We start from the raw sequence: 24,808 nt of genomic DNA, 5'->3' as shown, positions 1-24,808 counted from the left end.
AACCACTTGCACATATGAAGAAATTGCAGGCTATGATTTATAAAGTCAAGAGTGGGGGCCTGAAGTTCTGCGTTTCTAATAAGGAAGCTCCCAGGTAATGCCCGGGCTGCTGGTTGACAGACCAGACTTTGATTAGCAACCACTAGTGTTTAAGTAGCATCCGAATTACACCCAGGTCTGTCTGACCACCAGTGATTTTCCAAAGCTCTGCTAGCCACTGAACATTTCCCCACAACATCTTAGCAGAAGGCTCCACCTCTTAATTCTAGAGCCTTGGGCAAATTATTTAACTTCAGGAGCTCAGAGTCGTCATCTGTAAAAAGGGGATAAAAATAGCCCTGGCCGGTTTTGCTCAGTGGTTAGAGCATGGGCCCCGCGGAACAGAGAGTTCCGGGTTCAGTTCCCGCTAAGGGCATGTACCTCGGTGGCAGTTTGTCCTCTGGACCCGGTTGGAGTCGTGTGGGTGGCAACCAGTCAATGTGTCTTTCTCACATTGATGTTTCTCTCTCTCTTCCTCCCTCTCTCCCTCCCGCTCTATCTGAAGATAAATGCAAAAATGTCCTTGGGTGAGGATAAAAAGAAATTTTTTAAAAAGGGAAGAGAGGATAAAAATAATACCAATTTTATACAGAGTAGTTTAAAAGGTATACACCTAGCATTTACCTAGCGAATGTTAGTATATAAAAGAGATAAGAAATTAGCAAGATTGATAGAAAGGGGTGGATCATGAATTTGGGGGAACTCACATTATACCCCCAGACCCAACATGACCCATGACCATATAAGCTCTCCACATGACTGCTAGGGCTGGGCAAAACAAATGTGAAAATGTCTTCCCTACAAATAATGCAAACAGAAGAAAAAACTATGACACTCAACAGTATGTGTTGAGTGACAGTCCATGTGTGCCAGCCCTTGCCCTATACACTAGTGATCAGGTGATGGCTGGCACCACAGTTGGGAGCCACTTCCACGGGGGAACATCTGGAGAACGTAGACATCACACAGAATTACACATGATCAGCAGTATGGTCCCAAATGGAAACTTCTCCCAGGTGAACTAACTTACCGGAGTGCAATATTCCACCATGGGATAGTGCATTTTATGGCCTTTTGCAACTCGACCAGAAAAAAAGCAACTTTGGCAGATGTCATAATTAAAGTGCTTCAGACTCCTGTACCTGGTAAAGAACAAAAACAAACACATATGTATTTCTTCAAATCAAATTCCCAAAGAAGACTCTTTAATAAACCCTCCACACTGGCTTAATTTTAGAAACAGACCTCGGTGTTTATTAATCCCACAAGGTAAGTGATTAACTTCCTACCTCCAGAATTCTCTTGGTGCCTCTCTTATAGTATCAAAACATTTAGGCAGAAAGATTATCCTATAAACATGTTTAAGGAGGGAAGGAAAACTCAGCTCTTATTTAAACTCCACTAGGAACTCTTTCAGATTAAGTTAAGAAGATACTGGCCAACTTCCAGTCTTTTGAAGACCAAATATTAGAATTTGAAAGAACTTCAAGGAGAGATGGATCCATGTATTGTAGACCCCCTTACCCATGACGGAACAAGTTTTCTGAAGCAATTATTTTCAAGAAAAAAATGCTAAAGCAATTTCATGAAACCAAAGAAAATTAAACAAGAACTTTCAATTAAAATAAATCTTCTTAAATTACATTTTCTGATTGACTTATATGATTCATCTTCAGAGAGTTACTTGAATAATCTCTTTTATCTGTCTCTCTTCAGAAATCCCTTGCCACATTACCCACAAATGGTAACTGAAGCCCCAAGAAAGGACAAGAATTGGATGAGATGAACAAATTTATAATCTGTGCATACTGAATGAGTACATTTTTAATAGTGTATTCCTTGTTTCATACTCTCTCAGCCTTTTGCTTTCTCAGGTAAGTATTGTAGCCAATTCAAATAAACATATTCCGTATGTCACATATGGGAATGTGGGAAAAAAATGATACCTTTCTTAGATCCCAACCATCTTTAGGGGATGAGGGGAGAAAAGAGAAGTGCTGGTTCTTAAAATAATCTCATCAGCCTTGGCCTGTTTGGCTCAATGGTTAGAGTGTCAGCCCACAGACCAGAGAGTCCCGGGTTCAGTTCCCGCTAAGGATACGTACCTCGGTTGCAGTTCGTCCCTGGCCCTGGTTGGGGTCGTGTGGGTGGCAACCAGTTGATATGTCTCTCTCACATCAATGTTTCTCTCTCGCTCTTCCTCCCTCTCTCCCTCCTGCTCTATCTGAAGATAAATACAGAAATGTCCTTGGGTGAGGATAAATAAATAAATGAAATAAAATAAAATAATCTCATCTGATAAAGGCAAAAGTAGTGAATGTGAAAATGCTCTTAGATCCTCCAAAGCATTCTCCTTTTTTATTTGATAAAATAGCCCCCTACAAATCTTCCTTAGTGAGGGAAGTTGAGAAAAGAAGGAATGTAATGCTCTCCCCTGTGGCTTCCCCTCCCTGTCCCCCCACAGCATCCTTCTTACCTGCCAAACCCAGGAAGGAAAGAGGTGTCCTTCGCAAGCACTGCCTACTCAAGGTTGTCTATCTAGGCTTTAGAAACCTCTAAAGTTTTTGTAAAACCTCTTTGGTAAAGAGCATGAAGTATGGAAGGACAGAGCACACAAGTGACACAAAGTAGTTATTAGGCAACCAAGCATTAAAACAAGTCCAAACATAACCAGAAAGAGTCTTGACTTAGTAGCTCAATGGATTCTGCACAGGCAGAGACTATATAACTAGTTTACAACTTTATGGCTTACTCATCGGTAAGGAAACCTTAATGTTGATCCAGATCAACATTAAATACATCATCATTTCGGAATTTGGATTTGGGATTCTTGTTCAATAAGATGAATTCATTTCAAAATATCCTGTCTCCCTGAAACAGGTCAATGAGGTGGACGATTTAAGAGCCAACTGTTTTCTGTGACAGTGTAAGAATATCAGAATAATAACCTGCTATGTTTCCTAGCTCTCTTATTTTTAAATTTATAAGGAAAATTTTCCTTTTATAGCTGCTTTGTGAATCTTTCATTTACTAGCATACTTTATATTCCCTTAGAAGTTCATTAGGATACTATGTGAAGAGCCTAATCAGATTCACAGATAAAGAAATTCTATGGTGCTTAAAATAAGTCTTATTACGTTAGGGGTGGTGGTGGGGAATGGTACAAAGTCAGTAAGTGACTGAACTATCATGATAGATCTCCCCAAATAAAATCATTTCTTAGTATTAGAACTAATTCTTGGATACTTGCTATAAACAGAGAAGACAGTGAAAAAGAAAAGACAGATGGTCAAAATGTTTTGGTTCCAGGAAGGAGGAGGCACAGTTAGTAACTGTTGATGGACAAATATCTTGGTGGAGACAGGCAGTCAGTCCTGTTCACCCACGACTGCACTTCTGCAGAGCTGAAGAGTACATGTGGAAAGGGACACCTGCCTAGTAAGTCAGATCCACCGAAATAACCCAATGATCAGGGGAATGATGGATGTTCCAGTCCAATCACCTCCTCTCCCACTTTGAAGAGGAACAAACTAACAGCAACTGGTACATGAGGTAAAATATCAAGGCATAAAAAGGGAAGAAATGAACCCTGGCTGGTTTGGCTCAGCGGTTAGAGTGTCAGCCCACGGACTGGAAAGACCCGGGCTCGGTTCCCGCTAACAGCACGGAACCTCGGTTGCAGTTTGTCCCCGGCCCTGGTTGGGGTCATGTAAGTGGCAGCCACTCGATGTGTCTCTCTTACATCAATGTTTCTCTCTCTCTCTCTTCCTCCCTCTCTCCCTCCCGCTCTATGTGAAGATAAATGCAAAAATGTCCTCAGGTGAGGATAAAAAAAAAAAGGGCAAGAAATGATATGAGAAAAAAAAATGACATTTTTTTTTGGTTCCTAATACCTGAATCCAATTATTGGACACTCCTTGCAGATGTTACACTTGGCCTGATGCTTGGCAGTTTCCGCAGCAGCCACTCTGTGCAGGACAGGCAGCCACACCATGGACTGGGGTTCCAGTCGCATCCAGTCTAGGAAGAGGGCCGCTTCAATCTCAGGCTTATTATTGGCCTGCAAAGACAGGAGGGGGTGGGTGGGGTGAAGGGGGTGAGAAAGTAAAGGAGGCACATGTCAGTTCTGGTAACAAGTTAAAAAGAAAGAAAGAGAAAAGCAATAGCTGCACCATGAGGTCCAGTTTTTGCAGCTTGTTTCTGCAAATGTCCCCCTAACATTCACATGAGCCACTGACCCCTAAGGCTTAAGTGAGCTGCCATTGCCCTGTTCGGCTACTAGATGACAAGAAAACAAAACAAACCAACAGAAAGCAAAACACACACCTGAGCAAGACTGTATTTAGCTCCAGTGTTTGAACAGATAGAGGAGTTAGCCAGAAGTAAAAGACAAGTGTTTATTGATAAAATATCAAAGGAGGAAAAAAAAAAAACAACCATTCAGGACTATTGATTCCTTTTTTTTCTACAGAATCTATTTCTCAATGTGTCAGGGAATCATAATGAAGAGTTTTAAAATTCATCTGGTCCCAAAGCTTCATTTTCCAGACAAGAAAACAGACGTAGATGAGAGAAGTCACTTTTCAAAGGCCACATAACTAATGGGTGGCACAGCTGACGCTGAATGCAAACCACCAGGTGTGGTGGTGTTCTCAAGGTAACCTGATGTTTCTTTGTCTGTCTGTCTCTATTCCCCACTCTTTCCTTCTCTCTCTCTTCCAAAGTCTAAATTTAATGAACACCAGTCTTCCCAAAAACTACAATGATTTTAGAAAGCTTGAAATATATTTCCCCATCACTTGATTTATGTATTAGCATAGTCATGCACTTTAATTGGAACTTATTTTTGTTTAACCCTACAAGACTGTGTTTTAATGTTTTTATCTTGTTAAAATAACTCACACATTGACCATTTTCTTTTTGGTTTTCATTCCTTTAGTGTCTGTTGGTGGTGCATTTCTCAGGTTTTGTCTGAAAATCTTTTTTTAAAAATCCATATTCTTTTGGGGGGGTTATTTGTGTGTTAATTCTCTCCTGAGGATATTTTTTCCATTGATTTTTAGATAAAATGGGAGGAAGGAAGGGAGGGAGGAAGAGAGAGAGAAAAACATTGATGTGAGAAAGACACATCAATTGGTTGCCTCCTGCATAACCCCGATGGGGACCCGGGATCAAAACTGCAACCCAGGTATGTGCCCTTGACCAGGATTCAAACTCATGACCCTGCCCTGGCCAGTTTGGCCCAGTGGTTAAGAGTGTCGGCCTGTGGACCAGAGAGTCCCGGGTTCAGTTCCTGCTAAGGGCACGTACCTTGGTTGCAGTTTGTCCCCGGCCCCGGTTGGGTGCGTGTGGGTGGCAGCCAGTCGATGTGTCTGTCTCAAATCGATGTTTCTCTCTCTCTCTTTTTCTCCCTCTCTCCCTCCAGCTCTATCTGAAAATAAATGCAAAAATGTACTCTGGTGAGGATAAAAAAACAAAACAAAACAAAACAAAAAAACCCATGACCCTTTGGTCTGTGGGCCAATGCTGTAACCACTGAGCCACACCAGCCAGGGCCATCCATATTCTTGATAGCTATCTTCACTGGACATAGATTTTTAGGTTTGAGGGGTTTTGTTTTTACTTGTTGTAACACACTGAAATATTACTCCACTTTTGCCCTGGCAGGTTTTGCTCAGCAATTAGAGCGTTGGCCTGCGGTCCAGAGAGACCCGAGTTCAGTTCCTGCTAAGGGCACATACCTTGGTTGCAGTTTGTCCCCAGCCCTGGTTGGGTCGTGTGGGAGGCAGCCACTCAATGTGTCCCTTTCTTTTTTTTTGTTTTGTTTTTATCCTCACCCGAGGACATTTTTTGACATTTTGTTCAGATAGAGTAGGAGGGAGAGAGAGAGAGAGAAAAACATCGACGTGAAAGGGACACATCGAGTGGTTGCCACCCGCATGACCCAACCAGGGCTGGGGACAAACTGCAACCGAGGTACACGCCCCTAGCGGGAACCGAACCCAAGTCTCTCCAGACCGCAGGCCAATGCTCCAACCACTGAGCCAAACCGTCCAGGGCCAATGTGTCCCTTTCACGTTGATGTTTCTCTCTCTCTCTCTCTCTCTCTCTCTCTCTCTCTCCCTCTCTCCTCCTCCCACTCAATCTGAGCAAAAAATGGAAAAATGTCCTCAGATGAGGATAAAAATATATATATATTATTCCACTTTTATCTCCCTTTCTTTGCTGGTACTGTTAAGAAATCAGCAGTAAAGCTGACTGTTGTTCTTTTGAAGGTAATCTGTCCTTCTCCTGTCTTGTGTTGTGTCTCTAGGGTTTTATTTATACTTTGTAGGATTAACTGGGCTTCTGGAACCTGTGGGTCCAAGTCTTTAGTCAGCTCTGGAATCTTCTCAGTCATCATCTCAACAAATAGTGCCTCTTCTCCGTTCCCTCTCTGCTCTGCTTCCAGAAACCTGTGAGATAGAGGTAGACTTTTCTAATCCAGCCTGCATTTCTCTGAATAGGACATCCCTGGTTTCCCCTTTTGTCCTTTATGCCTCGTTGGTAACAATCCCTTCTGACTGTGCATCAATTTCTCTCTTCAGCCGCATCCAGTCTGATGTAAGCTCTTACAGTAAGTTTTAAACTTTGGTTATTGTACTTTTTAATGTCTAGAAGTTCTATTTGGTCAATTTTAAGGCCACTTCTAAAGTGTGTGCTTCCCTTCAGATATTTTTCAATGTCTGTTACTTTCTTTTAAACAGAGTACACATAGTTTTCAAAAAGTAATCTCTGTTTAATGATTCCAAGATAGAAAATTACGGTGGGTTTGCTTCTGTGGCCTGCTATTTCTGCTGGTTCTTGCTCAACTTGATTTCCTGTGTGCTTAATTATTTTTAATAAGTACTACATTAACCTTAAAATATTTTCTGGAGATACCTTGAGCCCTTAACTAAAAATGCCTTCTCCGGTGATGATTTTCATTTGCTTTGCCAAGAACTGAAGGGCACTACCTATTCTGAGACCAATTTAAACTGAATATATGATGGATATATAAAAATAAATTTTAATATTTTTTTCTTTATTAATTTTAGAAAAGGAGAGATGGAAATATCAATGAGAGAAAACATTGATTGGCCACCTCTTGCATGCCCCCCACTGGGGATCAGGCCCACAACCTGGGCATGTGCCCTGACCGGGAATTGAACCAGTGACATCTTGGTGCATGGGTCAGTGCTCAACCACTGAGCCACACCAGCCAGGCTATGATGGATATTTAGTATCATACAAACAGTGAGTATTTGTTTTTGTTTTTTGTTTTTTTTTACCCTCACCCAAGGACATTTTTCCATTTTTTGTTCAGATAGAGTAGGAGGGAAAGAGAGGAAGAGACAGAGAGAGAGAAACATCGACATGAAAGGGACACATCGAGTGGCTGCCTGCCACATGACTCAACCAGAACCGGGACAAACTGCAACCGAGGTATGTACCCTTAGCGGGAACCGAACCCGCGTCTCTCTGGACCACAGGGTGACGCTCTAACTGCTGAGCCAGACTGGCCAGGGCCAAACAGTGAGTATTTGAATTGTAAACACACATTGCTTCTCTTGGAATGTAGTTTGCTAATAAAGACCCTATTCACATTTCAGATACAAAGGCAGTAGGGTTTAGCCCAGCTGGAGTGTCTCAGTGGATTGAGCGTCATCCCATGCCCCAAGAGGTCTTGGTTCGATTCCTGGTCAGGGCACATGCCTAGTTGTGGGCCTGATCCCCAGTAGGGGGCATGCGGGAGGCAGCTGATCAATGTTTCTATCTCCTCCTACCTTCCTCTCTCTCTAAAAATCAAAACATATTTTAAAAAAAGAAAGGCAGTAGGGTTTAGACCCCGAGGTCATTTGGCAACATCTACCACTTCAGCAGTACTCCAGTCATTACCACCGATTACATATTTCCCAACATTATAATGAGTTGTTTAACCTTGAATTTCCTAGCTGCAAATGTATTAGTTCAAGCTACTGATAAAAGCTTTTGTTGAGCACTTTTCTCTGTGTAGAATGCCATCACAGAGGTACTTTGTGGGGAATTTAAAAGATAAAAGGGACCACGGAAGTGAATTCATCCTCTTGGCATGGCACCACAGAGCTGTGAGACCTTCCTCAGTCACAGAGTCCAAACTCTCAACCAATGCAAGTGTGTTCTTACAGCCTCTATATAAATACCACCTGCATAGGACAGCAAACATCCTTAATGGATGATCTTGAACATCTGTGTATGGGGAGCCCTGTTAAAAGTGTTTCTTCAGCCTGAGCTGAAATCCACCAGCAGAGGAAATAGTATTAGAGGCTCCAGAATCCAACCAGGAGAGTTCAACCCCTAGCTTTACCACTTCCAGGCTGTGTGACCTTGGGAAAATAACTTTATTTCTCTGTGTCTTCATTTTGTTCTGCCATGAAATGGAACTATTGAAGGCGCCTACCTCATAGTGTTGTAAGATTTAAATGAGTTAACAAGTGAAAAGCACTTGGGCCCCAGCCTGTTTGGCTCAGCGGTTAAAGTGTCAGCCCACAGACCAAAGAGTCATGGGTTTGATTCTAGTCAAGGGCACGTACCTTGGTTGTGGTTCGGTCCCCAGCCCTGGTCAAGGTAGTGCGGGAGGCAACCAATCAATGTGTCTCTCACATCGATGTTTCTCTCTCTCTTTCTCTCTCTTTCCCACTCTATCTGAACCTGGATGGAAAAATGTCCTCAGGTGAGGATTTAAAAAAAGAAAAAGCCCTGGCTGGTTTGGCTCAGTGGTTAGAGCGTTGGCCTGCGGTCCAGAGAGACCCGGGTTTGGTTCCCGCTAAGGGCATGTACCTCGGTTGCAGTTTGTCCCCGGCCCTTGTTGGGTCATGCGGGTGGCAGCCACTCAATGTGTCACTTTCACATCAATGTTTCTCTCTCTCTCTCTCTTTCTCCTTCCCGCTCTATCTGAACAACAAAAAAATGGAAAAATGTCCTCAGGTGAGGATAAAAAAAAAAAAAAAGAAGAAGAAGAAAAAAGGAAAGCACTTGGAATAGTGTCTGGTACATATCAAGGGCCATGTCAGTGTTTGCTCTTGTATTGCCATATTATTATCCATCCTACCAGAAACTCAGACGTTTTCAGCCTTCACACAGCCCTTTAAATATGTTACCAGAGTTGTCATGTCTGTCCATGCCTCTTGATCCCTATTCCTTTTATTTCCTCCTCATATGATATGGCTTGATTTGTCACTGTCCTGAAAATTATTCTCCAAATATGATCTGCTGGGAATGGTACCTCTATTTCTCTGGATGATATAATTGAGCCACTTGATTTTGTTCTATACTACAGGCTCACAGAGGGTTTCCACTCAACTAAAAACTCTGGGTCAGTGTTTCCCAGCGTGGCCAGCAGATCAATCATCCAGCAAAATGCTTCATAAAAAGAAGGTCAAATTAATTAAGGAAACATGGCATATTATACCCACCTCTTAAAATTCTTAATGTACGTTAACATATTAGAAGCTAAGAAGGTCGTCAGTAAAGAAACACGTTAAACTTTGTTTGACCTCAGAATTTCCCACACTTGTTATTCAGTGATCCCAAGACCTTTTTCAAAACACACACATACGCACACACACACAAAAAATTCTAAAGCAATGGTTCTCAACCTGTGGGTCGCAACCCCTTTGGGGGTTGAATGACCCTTTCACAGGGATTGCCTGAGATATGACAGTAGCAGAATTACAGTTATGAAGTAGCAACGAAAATAATTTTATGGTTGGGGGTCACCACAACATGAGGAACTGTATTAAAGGGTCACGGCATTAGGAAGGTTGAGAACTACTGTGAGGCCTCTGAACATCACAAGGTACTAATGCTCTATGGGGCATGATAGGAAATGCTGTTTAGGGCTGTTTCCAGTGATTCCTCCATTCTGTACTTATCCATTTGATTGGTTTCCTCTCAATTCTGTCAAAGACCGTCCTGTCTGTTTGATCCCCGTATGATCTCATCAATATCCTTAAAAATCCTGACTCTTACAGCTCGTAAGAGTTGTAAGTAGCCATTATAGCCACGTTCATAGATTTTGTACATTTATTATTTTTTTCCATGGTACTGGTTGATATTTTTATTTTTTTATTTTATTTTTGTTACAGATGTTTCTCCTTTTTTTCCCCATTGACACCCTCCTCCCTATCCCCCCAACCCTGTCCCTGGCTTTGTTGTCTGTGTCCATTGGTTATGCGTATATGCATATAAGTTCTGTGGTTTATCTCTTTCCTCCTTCCACCACCCGCTCTTCTGAGGGTTGTCAGTCTGTACCCTACTTCCACATCTCTGGGTCTACCCTATTTGTCATACTGTTATGTTCATTATATTCCACAAATAAGTGAGATCATGTGGTATTTGTCTTTTTCTGCTTGGCTTGTTTCACTTAGGATTAATACTTTCTAGGTCCCTCCATGTCATCTCAAAGGATAAGAGATCTTTCTTTCTTACAGCTGCATAGTACTCCATTGTGTATATGTACCACAGCTTTTTTTATCCATTCGTCTACTGATGGAAACTTGGGCTGTTTCCAAATCTTAGCTATTGTAAATAGTGCTGCTACAAACAGGACATACAAATGGCCAAGAGACATATGAAGAAATGCTCAACATCACTAATCATCACAGAGATGCAAATTAAAACAACAATGAGGTATCACCCCACACCTAAAGAATGGCCGCCATCAACAAATCATCAAACAACAAGTGTTGGCGAGGGTGTGGAGAAAAGGGGACTCTAGTATACTGGTGGTGGGAATGCAGACTGGTGCAGCCACTATAAAAAACACTATGGTGTTACCTCAAAAAATTAAAAATTAAATTGCCATTTGACCCAGCGATCCCACTTCTAGGAATATACCCTAAAAAGCCTGAAATGCCAATCAGAAAGATTTTGTACATTTTAAAACCTGTGTTCTATTTCATCAAAAAGTCACTGGTGAAAATATCAAACATTTAGGCCAAGGTCAAACAGGAGCTACACCACCAGAGCCTGCACCTCAGGTCAACACAAATCCAGGATTCAGCTCTCACTTATTGTCGAACTATGACTCTTGCCAGTTATATCATCGTCTAATCTCTACTGCACACGTTTCTCCATCTGGTACACAAAGACACAATGAGAGACTTTGTCAAAAGAGCTACAAGTTTCAGTTACAAAATGTCCTATAACAATCTCTTGCTTCACTGGTCTCGAAACTGACTTTATAAAAATAACCCTTTGTAGCTAGGAGACAAACCATTATAGAAAGGCAGTAAACTGAAAAGCACTACTAATTCATTTTATTTAAAACATGGGTTTATCAATGCTTACTCTGATTCTATATATTTTTTCTGACTTACGTTTAAATGATAGTGTGTTTAATGCTGCAGAGTAACACGCTGCAGAGTAACATTTCATGCTTAATACAGAAAGTATAACATAGCAGAAAGCTTCTATTCATTCTAGGAAACAAACAAACAAACAAAAATCTGACCATGAGTCAGCAACAAATGTATAGGCAAAATATAAAAGAATAAAAGGAAATACAATGTCTGTGATGTGTTACTAAAGGCAAAGCAAGTATCATGTGAGGAAGTGATCTCATTACCCTCAGTACTTTTCAAATCCGTCTTAGGAAATAGTGTCTAGTTCTGGTGGCTACAGCTGACCCAGAACTTAGAGAAGGCTTGGCAGAAAGACATAATGATAATTAAAGGGTTTGAAAGACCTCTGAGAACAGCATAAGAGAATTGAGATTATTTAGCAAGGAACAAAAAAAAAAAAAAAAAGAAGAAGAACGATCAAGAAAGAGGAGCTGAAGGGGCAATTTAATAAGAGTTTTCAATTATGTGAGTAGCTCTTGCATAGGGGCCTGTGACCAGCTGTTCAATCTCTCCACTGAGGACACAGCAAGAAGAAACAGGCTTAAGCAGCATGAAGAATTTCGGTTGTAACTCATATGGAAGAATTTCCTGATGCTGAAAGTTTTTAAAGCATTAGTATGAATTACCAAGGGAAGCTATAGACAATTCTCCTTCAAAATACTATAGATTCATTCTCCTGTGCTTGAAGGTTGGAAATGCTCAAGGTCTTTCTAGCTCCTGAAATGCAAAATCCTTCATTTGGGCTCCTTTCAAACTGCTCGCCTAAGACAGCACTGAAGACAAGTCATCGGGATTCACACCCTTGCTCTGTTTCTATCTTTAATTTTTACTACAAACCATTCTTATCCTAGTGATACCCCCTTCTCCTTTTGTCTGACAATAAAAAAAGAAAATTAAAAATTGGGCAAGTTTTTATAAAGATCTAAAAGAACTAAAACTTTTTAAAAATCCAGCTCAAATTGCATTTTTAAAAATGTTTTTATTGATTTTTTAGAGAAAGAAGAAAGAGGAGAGAGATAGAAACTTTGATGTGAGAAACATAGATCACCTGCTTCCTGCACGCCTCCTACTGGGGATCAAGCCTGCAACCCAGGCATGTGCCCTGACTAGGAATCGAACCGGGAACTCTCAGTCCATGGGATGACGCTCAGTCCATTGAGCCACACCGACTGGGCCACGCAGCTTATTTTTGTTTGTTTTTTTGTTTTGTTTTTTTATCCTACCCCGAGGACATTTTTGCATTTATCTTCAGATAGAGCAGGAAGGAGAGAGGGAGGAAGAGAGACAGAGAAACATCCATGTGAGAGAGAAACATTGATCAGCTGCCTCCTGCACACCCACTACTGGGGATCGAGCCTGCAACCTGGGCATGTGCCCTGACCGGGATTCAAACCAGGACCTCTCAATACATGGGATGACACTCGATCCACCGAGCCACACCGGCCAGGCTAAGTACATTCTTCAACTGCCCAAAATAGTTTGAAATAGTTTTTTAAGTTAATGTCTGGTTTGGCTGCTATGGTATCATACACGAAAGGCTAATAGTCTATTTCTAGACTTGGAAGATATGTTTAGAATATAGGAATGGCTTAAAATATAGGAATACACAAAGTTCATACCGGGGGCCTTGAAGGGAACTCCATAAGCAGGCAGCCATGCTCTAGGTCAGTGGTTCTCAACCAGGGACAAGTCTGTACCCCAGAGAACATCTGACAATGTCTGGAGACTCTTTTGGTTGTCACAGCTGGGCAAGAAGGGGTTGCTACAAGTGTCTAGTAGATAGAAGGCAGGATCCTGCTAAAGGTCCAACAAGGCACTGAACAGCCCCCCACAACAAAGAATTATCCAGGCCGGAGTATCAATAGTGCCAAGATTGAGAAACCCTGCCCTAATGTTAACACCTTACATTACCACGGTTCATTTGCCGAAACTAAGAAACCAGCATGGGTACATGACTATTAACTAAACACCACACTTCCTTGGAAACCCTGGAGGGTGCCTAACAGGTAGGCTGCTATGCTCTATAACACAGAAACTGAGAAGCTCTGATAGGCCTGTTCAGCTACTGATGCTGCTGCTAGAGGAAGGCCACACTGGCTACGAGACTGTGAACAGAGGGAAAAAAGGGACTGATAATAATAATTTAAAAAAAAAAAAAACAAGCTGGAAGTTACAAGGGAACACGCTAAAATCATAGAGCCTGACTTGAAATTAAGTTGCTTATCAAATAAACAACTCTATGCAACGTATTCCAGGACAAATGGCAGAAATTTATATAATCATGCAAAGAATTATCCCACACAAGGTAAGGCAGATTAGCTAGTATAAAAATGTGTGCACACACACACGTGCGTGCATGAATGTATGCGTGTGTGCATAAGTGCATGCGTGTGCGTGAGTGTATGTTTTCATTTTATTTAGTAGAGTTCCTGCCCATTTAGAGGAAAAACAATAACTAGATATATAAATACTAAATACGTTCATATGCATGAATAGAATTTCCAAAACATTGTTACTGACAGAGAAAGGTCGATTTATGGAAGACACTGGGGACAAACTACAGATATTTTAAAAGGTTAGTCTCTTCTTCCTGGCCATTTTCATCTGCTGTGTTCAATAGTAAAATTCTCCCTTCAAAAATCCAAATAACCATTTCAATACCACTGCCATTGTTAATAAGTAACGACATTAGTAGCTGACAACCCAACATTTGTGACCATGATTGTAAAAAGCCCCGGTGTTTGGAAAGATTTGCTGAATTTAAATGCATCAAAACTATTTTGTGAATGACCGTCTGCACACAAAGATTTAACACTACAAGGAGGATGACTAGCTAGGGTCAGACAGTATAGGACAGGCAGTTCCTGACTGTTCCCTGAGCTGTCATTACAATTTCTTTAACAACCTCTAAATCTACCAAGGGCATCAGTGGAATATTTTACATAAGAGAGAAGTCTGCACTAGCAATGAACATAAAAGGAGGAGGAAGAACAAGTTGTAAAGAATATTAATGACTCTTCTTCCAAACAATCCCAATTTTTATGAAAATCAAATGAGTGATAAAAAAATCTATAAAACTACACAAAACAAATAAAAGAGAAGGAAGGTGGCATTTTGATCCTATTAGACACAAGACACTTATGTTTTACCTTTGAGTTGCTAAGAAAACTATAGTGTAGGGAACACAAGGAATCATTTAAATGAGGTTCCACATGTTTTCTCACATCCTGCTACTTTTTTTTATCCTCACCCGAGGACACATTTGCACTTATCTTCATAGAGCAGGAGGGAGAGAGGGAGGAAGAAAGAGAGAGAAACATCTGTGAGAGAGATACATCGACTGGTTGCCACCCACATGACCCCAACCAGGGCTGGGGACAAACTGCAACCGAGGTACGTGCCCGTAGCAGGAACTGAACCCGGGACTCTCTAGTCCGTGGGCCCACGCTCTAATCACTGAGCCAAACCGGCCAGGGCACATCCTGCTACTTCTATTCTGAGAACAGCTGGTCTCACGTGAAAGGCCACACTTATCTGTACAATACTGTTTTCTATATCTTATATCTCTGTTATAAGAGTTGTTACCCAGAAGATCAGGTAAGACTTTCCTGATAATGACCAAGCTTTGAAATAAGTACAGTAATCCATTTCACTTTCTGCTTTTTCCATTTATAACCTTTACCATACAATCAAAGTAACTTAAGGATAAGTAACTCGTGAGATAAAGTGTTTAACTTTATGTTACAGATGACAAGGGACTCAAAGAGAGTAAGGAAATGGCTCAAGATTATCTACTCTTTTAATACTAAAAATTTATATGTTTAAAGTAGTCTTAAAAAGGTTAAGACAAAAGTGATTTCCTATGGGAACATACAGGCTGCTTTCCAAAATCTTTTGAATCTTTAATTTGTTTGAGGGTGCTAGAGGCTCTCATATCTAAGGCCTACCTGGGACAATGCCCAGGTACCAAACCTTGAACTGAATTCTATGCTGATCTACCAAGAGCTATAATGAAGGCACAAGTGAATTTTCAGAAACTACCGTGATAAGTGCATACTCCTGTCTCCCCGATCACCTCCTTTCCCCCTTCTTTTTAGCATTACGTGTCCTTCCTCCTACAGTTAGATGCTATGGCATCTATGAGCCACATGAACCAATAGGTGCAGGTCAAGATAAATTCAGGTAGCAAAAAAAAAAAAAAAAAAGGCCTGGCTGGTGTGGCCCAGTGGATTGAGCATCGTCCTCTGGACAGAGAGGTCCCGGTTCGATTCCCGGTCAGGGCACATGCCAGGGTTTCGATCTCAATCCTCAGTAGGGGGAGTGCAGGAGGCAGCCGATGGATGTTTCTCTCTCTCCCTCCCACTCTATCTGAAGATAAATGTAAAAATATCGTCAGGTGAGGAATAAAAAGAAAAAGAAAAAAACAGGGGAGCCCTGGTCGGTTTGGCTCAGCGTTTAGAACATCGGCCTGTGGCCAGAGAGACCCGGGTTCAGTTCCCGCTAAGGGCATGTACCTCGGTTGCAGTTTGTCCCCGGCCCTGGTTGGGTCATGCGGGTGGCAACCACTTGTTTTGTCCCTTTCACATCGATGTTTAGCTTTCTCTCTCTCTCCCCCTCCCACTCTATCTGAACAAAAAATAGAAGAATGTGCTCGGGTGAGGATAAAAAAAAGAGGGGAGAAGTGAAATCTGTTCTTCACAGAACAAAGCCTGCTAAGACACATAGAAGGAATGGTAGAATTAGAAAATCACTACCGTAACCACCAATATAATCACTGGATTAGAAAAAAATCAATGGACACTAAAACAATAGGGTGAAAGTCTGTTGAAGAATAGTATATTCATAAGGTCTCAAAATACCACAAAAATGACTTTCTAATTGCAAAGGGAAAAAGAATACTTTTACAATGGCTATATCTGACTGACACCACCTTCACATTCTTGGTGTTACCCATAAGAACAAAGTGTTATTTTGTCCCTCCAAATGTGACATAGTGGGAAATACACAATATCACCTCTATCATATTTTTGCCAAAAAAAATATTTTTTTTATCCTCACCTGAGGACACTTTTGCATTTATCTTCAGATAGAGCGGGAGGGAAAGAGGGAGGGAGGGGGAGGGAGGGAGAGAGAGAGAGAGAGAGACATCAACTGGTTGCCACCCATATGGCCCCGGGGCCGGGGAAAAACTGCAACCGAGGTACATGCCCTTAGCAGGAACCGAACCCGGGACTCTATGGTCCACGGGCCGACGCTCTAACAGCTGAGCCAAACCAGCCAGGGCTTGCCAAAAAATTTTAACCTGAATCTAATCATAAAGAAACAACAGAATATGGGACTTTCTTCAACAGAAATGGCCTGAACTCTTCAATAATTTCAATGTCATAAATAAAAATTAAAAAAAAGAAAATTGCTGGGAGACTGTTCAGATTACGTGCAAGTTCGGAGACATAACAATCAGATGCAAGACAAAAACCATGACTGGATTCTGGAAGAAAAAAGCCAGATGTAAGGAACATCCTGGGGCAATGGGGGAATTTCTATGTGGACTGCATGCTAGATGATATTGTCACTTCGCAGAAACTATATTTCTTTTTTTAAGCAATTGTATTATTTGTTTATTTATTTTTAATTATTTTTATTAATTTGTTTTTGTTACAGATGTTTTCTCCTTTTTCCCCCATTGACACCTCCTCAGCCCTGTCCCCAGTTTTGTTGTCTGTGTCCATTGGTTATGCGTACATGCATATAAGTTCTGTGGTTTATCTCGTGCCCCCAACACCCTCTCCTCTGAGGTTTGTCAGTCTGTACCCCTACCTCTATGTCTCTGGGTCAATTTTGTTCATCAGTTTGTTTAGTTCATTATATTCCACAAATAAGTGAGATCATGTGATATTTGTCTTTCTCTGCTTGGCTTGTTTCGCTTAGCATAATACTCTCCAGGTCCCTCCATGTCATCTCAAATGATAAGAGACTTTAACATGACCCTTTCTCCTATTTGTTCATCCACTCCCTTCCTTATTTATTAAGCCCTGAGGACATCAGATTCTGGTCAGCATCCAACTGTTTTAAGAATAAAGTCTCAGGTCTGTTGACATCTTGACTTCATCCCCAGGACCCTGAAAGCAGAGTGACTCAGTGGACCACACCCTCACCAGACAGAAAGATGCCCTGGCTGACATCAGCACCTGACACAATGATCAATTACTCCCTACCCTGGCTCCAACCAATCAGTGGAGCCCATGACCCAACTCCTTCGGCCACCACGATTAATGATTTTCCCCGGTATATAATCCATCCCCTAGGAGTCATCTGAGAGCCAGGTCTTTGAGCATAAGCTCACCTATGACTCCAAGTGTGGCCTTAAAAATAAACCTTTACTTTCTTGGCTACAAACTCCTGTTGGAATTTTATTGGGCTCTGATGTGCAGAGGAAATTAACTTTTAGTCTGGTAATAATATTACTGAATTGATGTTAAATTTGTGTATGAGGAGAGACACCAGTTATGTAGGAGACAGTCCTTTAGAAAAAGATATATTGTAAAGTGTCTAGGGGTTTATGTTTTATGTTGAATGTCCTTTTACCTTTAAATGCTAAAGGGGAAAATGTGTGTGTATATTCAAAAATAGACTCCCGGAGAGCAGAGAGGGAGGGAAATGTAAATAGGGCTGTGGTGGGCAGTTAGACAAGAGCAGAGGGAGGACAATGGGCCAGGTACAGAAGGTCACTAGGGCGGAATGCTCCAGGTGCCTAGCAACAGACAATTGTAGGGTGGGACACCTCACCCCCTGACCTTTCCTCTCTAGAGATAACATCCAGGCCTCAGTTGTACTTCAGCTCTAGGCCTAGAAAAGCTGCAAAACTAGACAAGCAACACCAGGGCTGACCTCAGGAACAGCTGCATTGGATAATGACCCTGCCCTGGCTCTGACCAATCAATGGAGGCCCCGACCCTGAAATGATCCACCTGGATAGCTGCTGAATATTCTATTTAAGTTTTTTTTTCTTTATTGATTTTTTTGTTGTTGTTTAGAAAGAGGAAGGGAGAGGGAGAGAGAGATAGAAACATTGATGAGAGAGAACATCGACTGGCCACCTCCTGCACACCCCTCACTGGGGACCAGACCCAGAACCTGGGCATGTGCCCTGACCAGGAATCGAACCGGAGACTTCTTGGTGCATGGGTCGACGCTCAACCACTGAGCCACACCAGCTGGGCTGAATATTCTATTGAGATCTGCCCTGAGACCTCCCTAAAATCTCCACCCTTAAAACCCTCACACCTGAGCATTTCCCCACTGCCTCCCCTCAGGTACCTCACCTTTACTTTCCTCACTCCCAAGCTCCAAGGGCCCTTACCTCTATAACTTGTTTCGTAAGCCCATTTCTTCTACAAATTACTTCTACCTCTGTGATTTTCTAAATAAATGTTCTCTTACAGTTTGAGTCTTGGCTCTGAATTCTTTCCTAGCCAGAACTCAAGTACTGAGGTTGCGGAACCCAGGTCCGGTCTGACCCCACCCATCTAAAAACACTTGGTGGCATTCCTGCCATTGCCAACAGGGCAAAACACTAACCATGGGTTATACAAATGCACAAGACATATAGGTGTTCATTATACTATCCTTTTTATTCTTCCTTATGGTTGAAATTGTTCCCAAATCAAACCCTGGTTGAAACCATTGTTTCTTCCAAACCACCACTTCATGGAAGAGGGCAAGGCAGGCAGGAGGGAAAGAGTGACTTTAATGACTGTGAAAGGGGAGGCGGAATTGGCACTAATGTCAATGGTATAAAATGTGAAAGGCCCCTCAGGATTAGTTTTCTCGGAAGACACAAAGCCAAAACCACACTAATTTCCTCCCTGTTTGTTCTCTTAGCTTCATGGTTTTTAAAGCATCCCCTCATAGTCCTGGCCAGTTTGCTCAGTGGTTAGAGCATTAGCTCATGGACCAGAGAGTCCCGGGTTCAGTTCCTAAGGGCACGTACCTCGGTTGCAGTTTGTCCATGACCCAAGTTGGGGTCGTGTGGGTGGCAACCAGTGGATGTCTCTCTTACATCGATCTTTCTCTTTCTCTCTTCCTCCCTCTCTCCCTCCCGCTCTATCTGAAGATAAATCCAAAAATGTCCTCAGGTGAGGATAAAAAATAATAATAATTTAAAAAATAAAGCATCCCCTCATATATTGGGCCTAGATGTGTTTTTCCCAGACACCTAACTGTGATTTTCAGCCATAAAATAAATTTAAGGATCCCTACATTCACAGACATTTTTCTTGTTTGAAATAAAGATTGAGAGGTCAAGAGATGTGTTCATAAGACAAGAAAAAGTAAAAGGCTTCCCGTGACTGCTGTGTTGGGTAGAAATCAAGTATTTTATTTAGAATTCTGAAGATAATGAGCAAGTTGAAGGCCAGCAGTCACTGATCTAAAAATTAATCAGGATTCTGAATCACCTAATAAAGATAAAATCAGCCCAAACAATAACACGTGGTGATTATCCACTCTTCATTTACATGTTTAAGGACAACTGTTCTGACCTCAGGCTCTCCACTCCACCCGACTAATAAACCAATTAACACCATGGCTCCAGGGAACAAAAGCACAATTTTTAAATTTATGCAGATCCATAAATATATTCAATGTTATTAATTTATGCTAAAGAGTTCTTATTTAACAGGAAAGTTTCACATATTCATGGTAGAGCACATATTTATCTGTAGCTCTCATGGAATATACTTTCTCATGTATGAGTCAGGATACATTATGTTCAAGTACAATACACACCATTAACTCTTCCACTATTGCCTCCTACAATCATTTAAAATTCAGTTCAGGAAAAAGCAAAAGTATAGGAACAGAAAATAGAGTAGTAGTTTCCAGAGATTGGGAGCAGGCAGGATGACAACAAAGCAGTGGATATATAATTTTAGTAGTGGTGGAAATGTTCTGTCTTGATTGTAGTGGTGGTGACACAATTATATGCATTTGTCTAAACTCATAGAACTAAACACCAGAATAAATTTTAACTTATGTTTTGTAGCTCTTAAAAAGCAAGATAAAAAAAATGTAAAATGTTTTATCAAATGCCAAAAACAAACAAACAAAAAATTCTAGCTTTTAGATTAGAGAATTAAGACATGCTAAGGACCCTGGATAAACAGATAAAGGTATTATAATGATTCAGGATACATTATGATAAAGGTATTATCTGCTTATTCCAGGAAGTAGTTCTGTACTTCCCTTAATCTTAAATAATCTTTGCAGAGAGAACTTTCTTTTAAAATAAAATCCAGTTTAAAAACCAGTGACCAACATGGAAAAAAGGAAACCAGTAAATGTTGAACTTATAGTTCCTTGTTTCCATGAGCTTCTTGGGTAAATTTCCATGTAAATTAGAATTAATGGTGAATTGATAAAAGGGACTCCAGAACAGTCCTCCAATGGAAAGGATGGCTCTCAAAAAATTTTTTTTTTCCTTAGCACCTCTGCCTCAACGTTTGTAGAAAAGGGGGGAAGGAAAAAAGGAAGGAAGGAGGAAAATTTGGTCATAACAATGAAGTACAACTTTAGTAGGTTGAGGAGGGAAAACAGAATGACATACGCTTTTCCTTAAATAAGTGTATGAATGAAACAGGTTTCAAATACAACATAAACCTATTTCAAAATACTGATGAATAAAATATCTATCACTCCACATTGAGAAGTTAACCACACAAATCACAATAAATTAAATGGATAATTATGAAGCTAAACCCACCACAGCTTACAATTTTTCAAAAAAAAAAAAAAGGAACAACCCAGCAATAAAAAACCAATAGTTAACTCAAGACAATGCTGATAATACTCTAATAAAAGGTGAACTTTTGCAGGAATTCTGCAATGAGGAATGAATACACTATACTTATATAAAACTACCCATATTAATCTTAGTAAATGTTAAACCCAGCTTGTTACTCTAACCTGATTTTTCTCTCAAAACTAGAGCTTGCATGTTTAATAGCTTTTTTAGTACACTTTACAATTCAGCAGTTTAAATTCTTGTGTGAACCTAACGATCAGCCTGACCTGAAGGCCCTGGCTAATGCCAAATGCCTAAACACAGGAATCCAGATGGCCAACTCAAAGACACTGACCGTGAAAATCCATACTGGGACCAGCAAGGACACTGCCTGCATGTCCACAGCCCTTCCCCTGATCTCTTTGTTCTGCTTTCCCTCTCCTTCCTTATTAAAACCCCTGCATGCACTGAGATGTTAAGATGGGCTTTGGGATGAGATTTCCCCATATTCTCAAGTTACTGGTACTTGAATAAACCTCCTTCCTTTTCCTCCAGCACCCACCTCACGAGTTTGGCTTTCACTGCAGCAGGTAGCTGACCCTGGGTTCGGTTACAAGTCTAACTGTCCATAAGCAGGGTAGGTAAAAGCTTGGTGACACAATCTGTTTATGAATATGGAAGTGTAGTAACTTACATCATAGTTACTAATGAGTATCTGTCAATCAAAAAGGGTGTAAAAAGAATGTCTATGGAACTATAGGAATCATATTTTGATTACTGAACAAAAAGTCAAAGAAAACCTAACCAAAATGGAATTTGGGGGAATTGTTTTAAGGACAGAAAATATAAAATGTGATCAACTGACATGGGGATTGCTGTCAAACTGTTTAAAAAGTGTCCTGGCACAGGATTTTAACACTTGTAAAGAAAATAAAATCTGAAGTCTCTAAAATCTAATCTACAGATGCTTGATTATAGATAGAAAGGACTGTTAACCTTGGCAGAATATTCTCATGTTATAATTCACTTCAGATAATCATAGCTAATATTCAGGGAACACTACTATGTATGTGCCCACCACAGCTCTAAGTGCTCTGTCTCTATTGGCTTATTTAACCTCAAGAGCTTAGGGGCCAGGAAGGACAAGAAACATGTCCAAGGTTGTACACTCAGCAAATAGCAGAGCTGGGATTTGAACCTAGGCAGATGGTTTCAGGGCCTATGCATTTAACAACTCTGCTACACCCTACTACAGGTATTCTGAAATGACTTATTATTTATATACAATATATATACATCCACACACACGTACATACATACAGTAGTCCCCTTATCTATAGTTTCACTTTCTGTAGTTTCAGTTACCTGTGCTCAACCACAATCTGAAAATATTACATGGAGATTTTCAGAAACAATTATTAAGTTTTCAATTGTGCACCAAAATCTCATGTCATCTCTTCCTGGATGTGAATCATCCCTTTGTCCAGGGTCTCCATGCTGTATGTGCTTCCCACCAGTCAGTCACTTGGTAGCCATCTCGGTTATCAAATCAACTGTTGCAGTATCACAGTGCTTATGTTCAAGTAACCCTTATTTTATTGTTATAATTGTTCTATCTTATTATCAGTTTTTGTTGTTAATTTCTTACTGTGCCTAATTTATATATTAGACCTTATCATAGGTGTGTATGTATCAAAAATAGTATAATAGGGTTCAGCACTCTTCTGCGGTTTCAGTTATCCACTGGGGGTCTTGGAATGTATTCCTGAGGATAAGGGGGGAATACTGTATAGACTTGTTCTCAATAGTTGAGACTAGAATTTGTTCTCATTCCCATATCATTCTATAGTACAGCAACTGTGCATAGATGATATTCATTTTTGTCATATGAATACAAAAATTCAGAAGACAGATGAAAAAGCAACTTATTCATTTGGAATGCATGAATACAACAGGAGGCAGAAAACAGATGTAAAATAAACAGATTTTGACACTAAAGCTCTTGTAGGTGAAACACATTTAATATAAAGTTGGCACCTCAATTCTATCTAAACAATAGAGTCCTTAAAATGTGTACAGAAGAAAATACTACACAGACTATCATGGGGAGGGGGTTATTTCTCAGGGCACTGCCAAATACTAACTTACAAATACATGACTCTATTCCAGAGTCATTTAAAAGTATAACATTTTTGTGTGGGGGGTGGGGTGGGGATGGATGAGCTGAACCAAATAACTTATATGCATGAATGCATAACCAATGGACACAGACAACAATGCTCGGGGGGTCAGGGGGGGACGGGATAGAAAGGAGGGTGTCTAGGGGGGAAAAAGGAGAAACATCTGTAACAAAAATAAATTAATAAAAATTAAGGGGAAAAAGTGTAACATTTTCTCACTTAAAAGGAAATATTATTTGGTTTCTGCCCTGGACGGTTTGGCTCAGCAGTTAGAACATCAGCCTGCGGTCCAGAGGGACCTGGGTTCAGTTCCTGCTAAGGGCACGTACCTCGGTTGTGGTTTGTCCCTGGCCCTGGTTGGGTCGTGCGGGTGGCAACCACTCAATGTTTCCCTTTCACATTGATGTTTCTCTCTCTCTCTCCCTCCCACTCTATCTGAACACAAAATGGAAAAATGTCCTCAGGTGAGGATAAAAAAAAAAGGAAATATTTGGTTTCATTTGAAGGTAGATCAGATACCTGCAATTGGGAGTAGAGTATTTTAAATAAAGACCATGGTGTGTGTGTGTGTGTGTGTGTGTGTGTGTGTGTGTGTGTGTGTGTGTGTGTGTTTAAGTGCACTGGGGTAGGGGTAGAGGTGTTCATTGATCCACATAATCCTGTTATAACCATGGTGTGTGTGTGTGTGTGTGTGTGTGTGTGTGTGTGTATTTAAGTGCACGGGGGTAGAGGTAGAGGTGTTCATTGATCCACATAATCCTGTTATAACCTAAAATTCACCTAGGGGATCAATTAACACTTCCTTAGTTCAGTGTAGTATTTGAACTGGTTAAAGCTATCTATTTCTACTCAGATAGATGGTTTAGCAGAAGGAAACACTGGCTTGGAACATAGGGAACTTGGGCCTGATGTCTCGTTCTGACATAATGTAATTGCAGGATATAGAATATATTCAGTCTCCTGCTCTGGGCTTCAGTTTTCTCATGTGAAAAAGGAGAGATACAACACTTGACTTGGAGTAGTAAACACGCAACACAATGTACAGATGATGTATTATAGAATTGTACACCTGAAGCCTACATAATTTTATTAACCAATGTCACCCCAATAAATTTGATAAAAAAGAAACAAAGTTTGTAAAAAGGAAAAGAAGCAAAATCTCCAGGGTTGCTTTGTATAGTCTGTGTGATTCATTGGCAGGGCAGGCCTGACCTTGTTGGGACCAGAAGCATCAATCTGCTCGGCCAACAGAGATGTTTCCACGGAACATGAATGAGGAACAATTTGATGATACATCCATTGAATCTGTATTTCTAAAACAATTTTATTTCAAAACTTTGCTTCTACTACTGCCCCAAAGAGTCAATTTCCCATAAAGGTGTTAACTGCAGTATGCTTCTGATGTA

General features: G+C 40.8%; 1 protein-coding gene across 4 annotated transcripts in view; it reads right to left on the bottom strand.

Annotated features, from left to right (window-relative positions):
- The window catches only part of DMD (dystrophin), a 2,326,146-nt gene that overhangs the window by 63,867 nt on the left and 2,237,471 nt on the right, over positions 1-24,808 (bottom strand). For all 4 annotated transcript variants that reach the window (XM_036270045.1, XM_036270042.1, XM_036270043.1 and 1 more), the window contains 2 exons: positions 3,933-4,099; positions 1,070-1,181 (listed from right to left, as the gene is read on the bottom strand). In XM_036270045.1, coding sequence (XP_036125938.1) covers positions 1,070-1,181; positions 3,933-4,099 — 279 coding nt within the window. The remainder of the gene's footprint in view (positions 1-1,069; positions 1,182-3,932; positions 4,100-24,808) is intronic.

This window comes from Molossus molossus, unplaced genomic scaffold, assembly GCF_014108415.1.
Source record: "Molossus molossus isolate mMolMol1 unplaced genomic scaffold, mMolMol1.p scaffold_m16_p_2, whole genome shotgun sequence".
NCBI classification, from domain to species: domain Eukaryota; kingdom Metazoa; phylum Chordata; class Mammalia; order Chiroptera; family Molossidae; genus Molossus; species Molossus molossus.
This window is presented reverse-complemented; position numbering and strand designations above follow the sequence as displayed.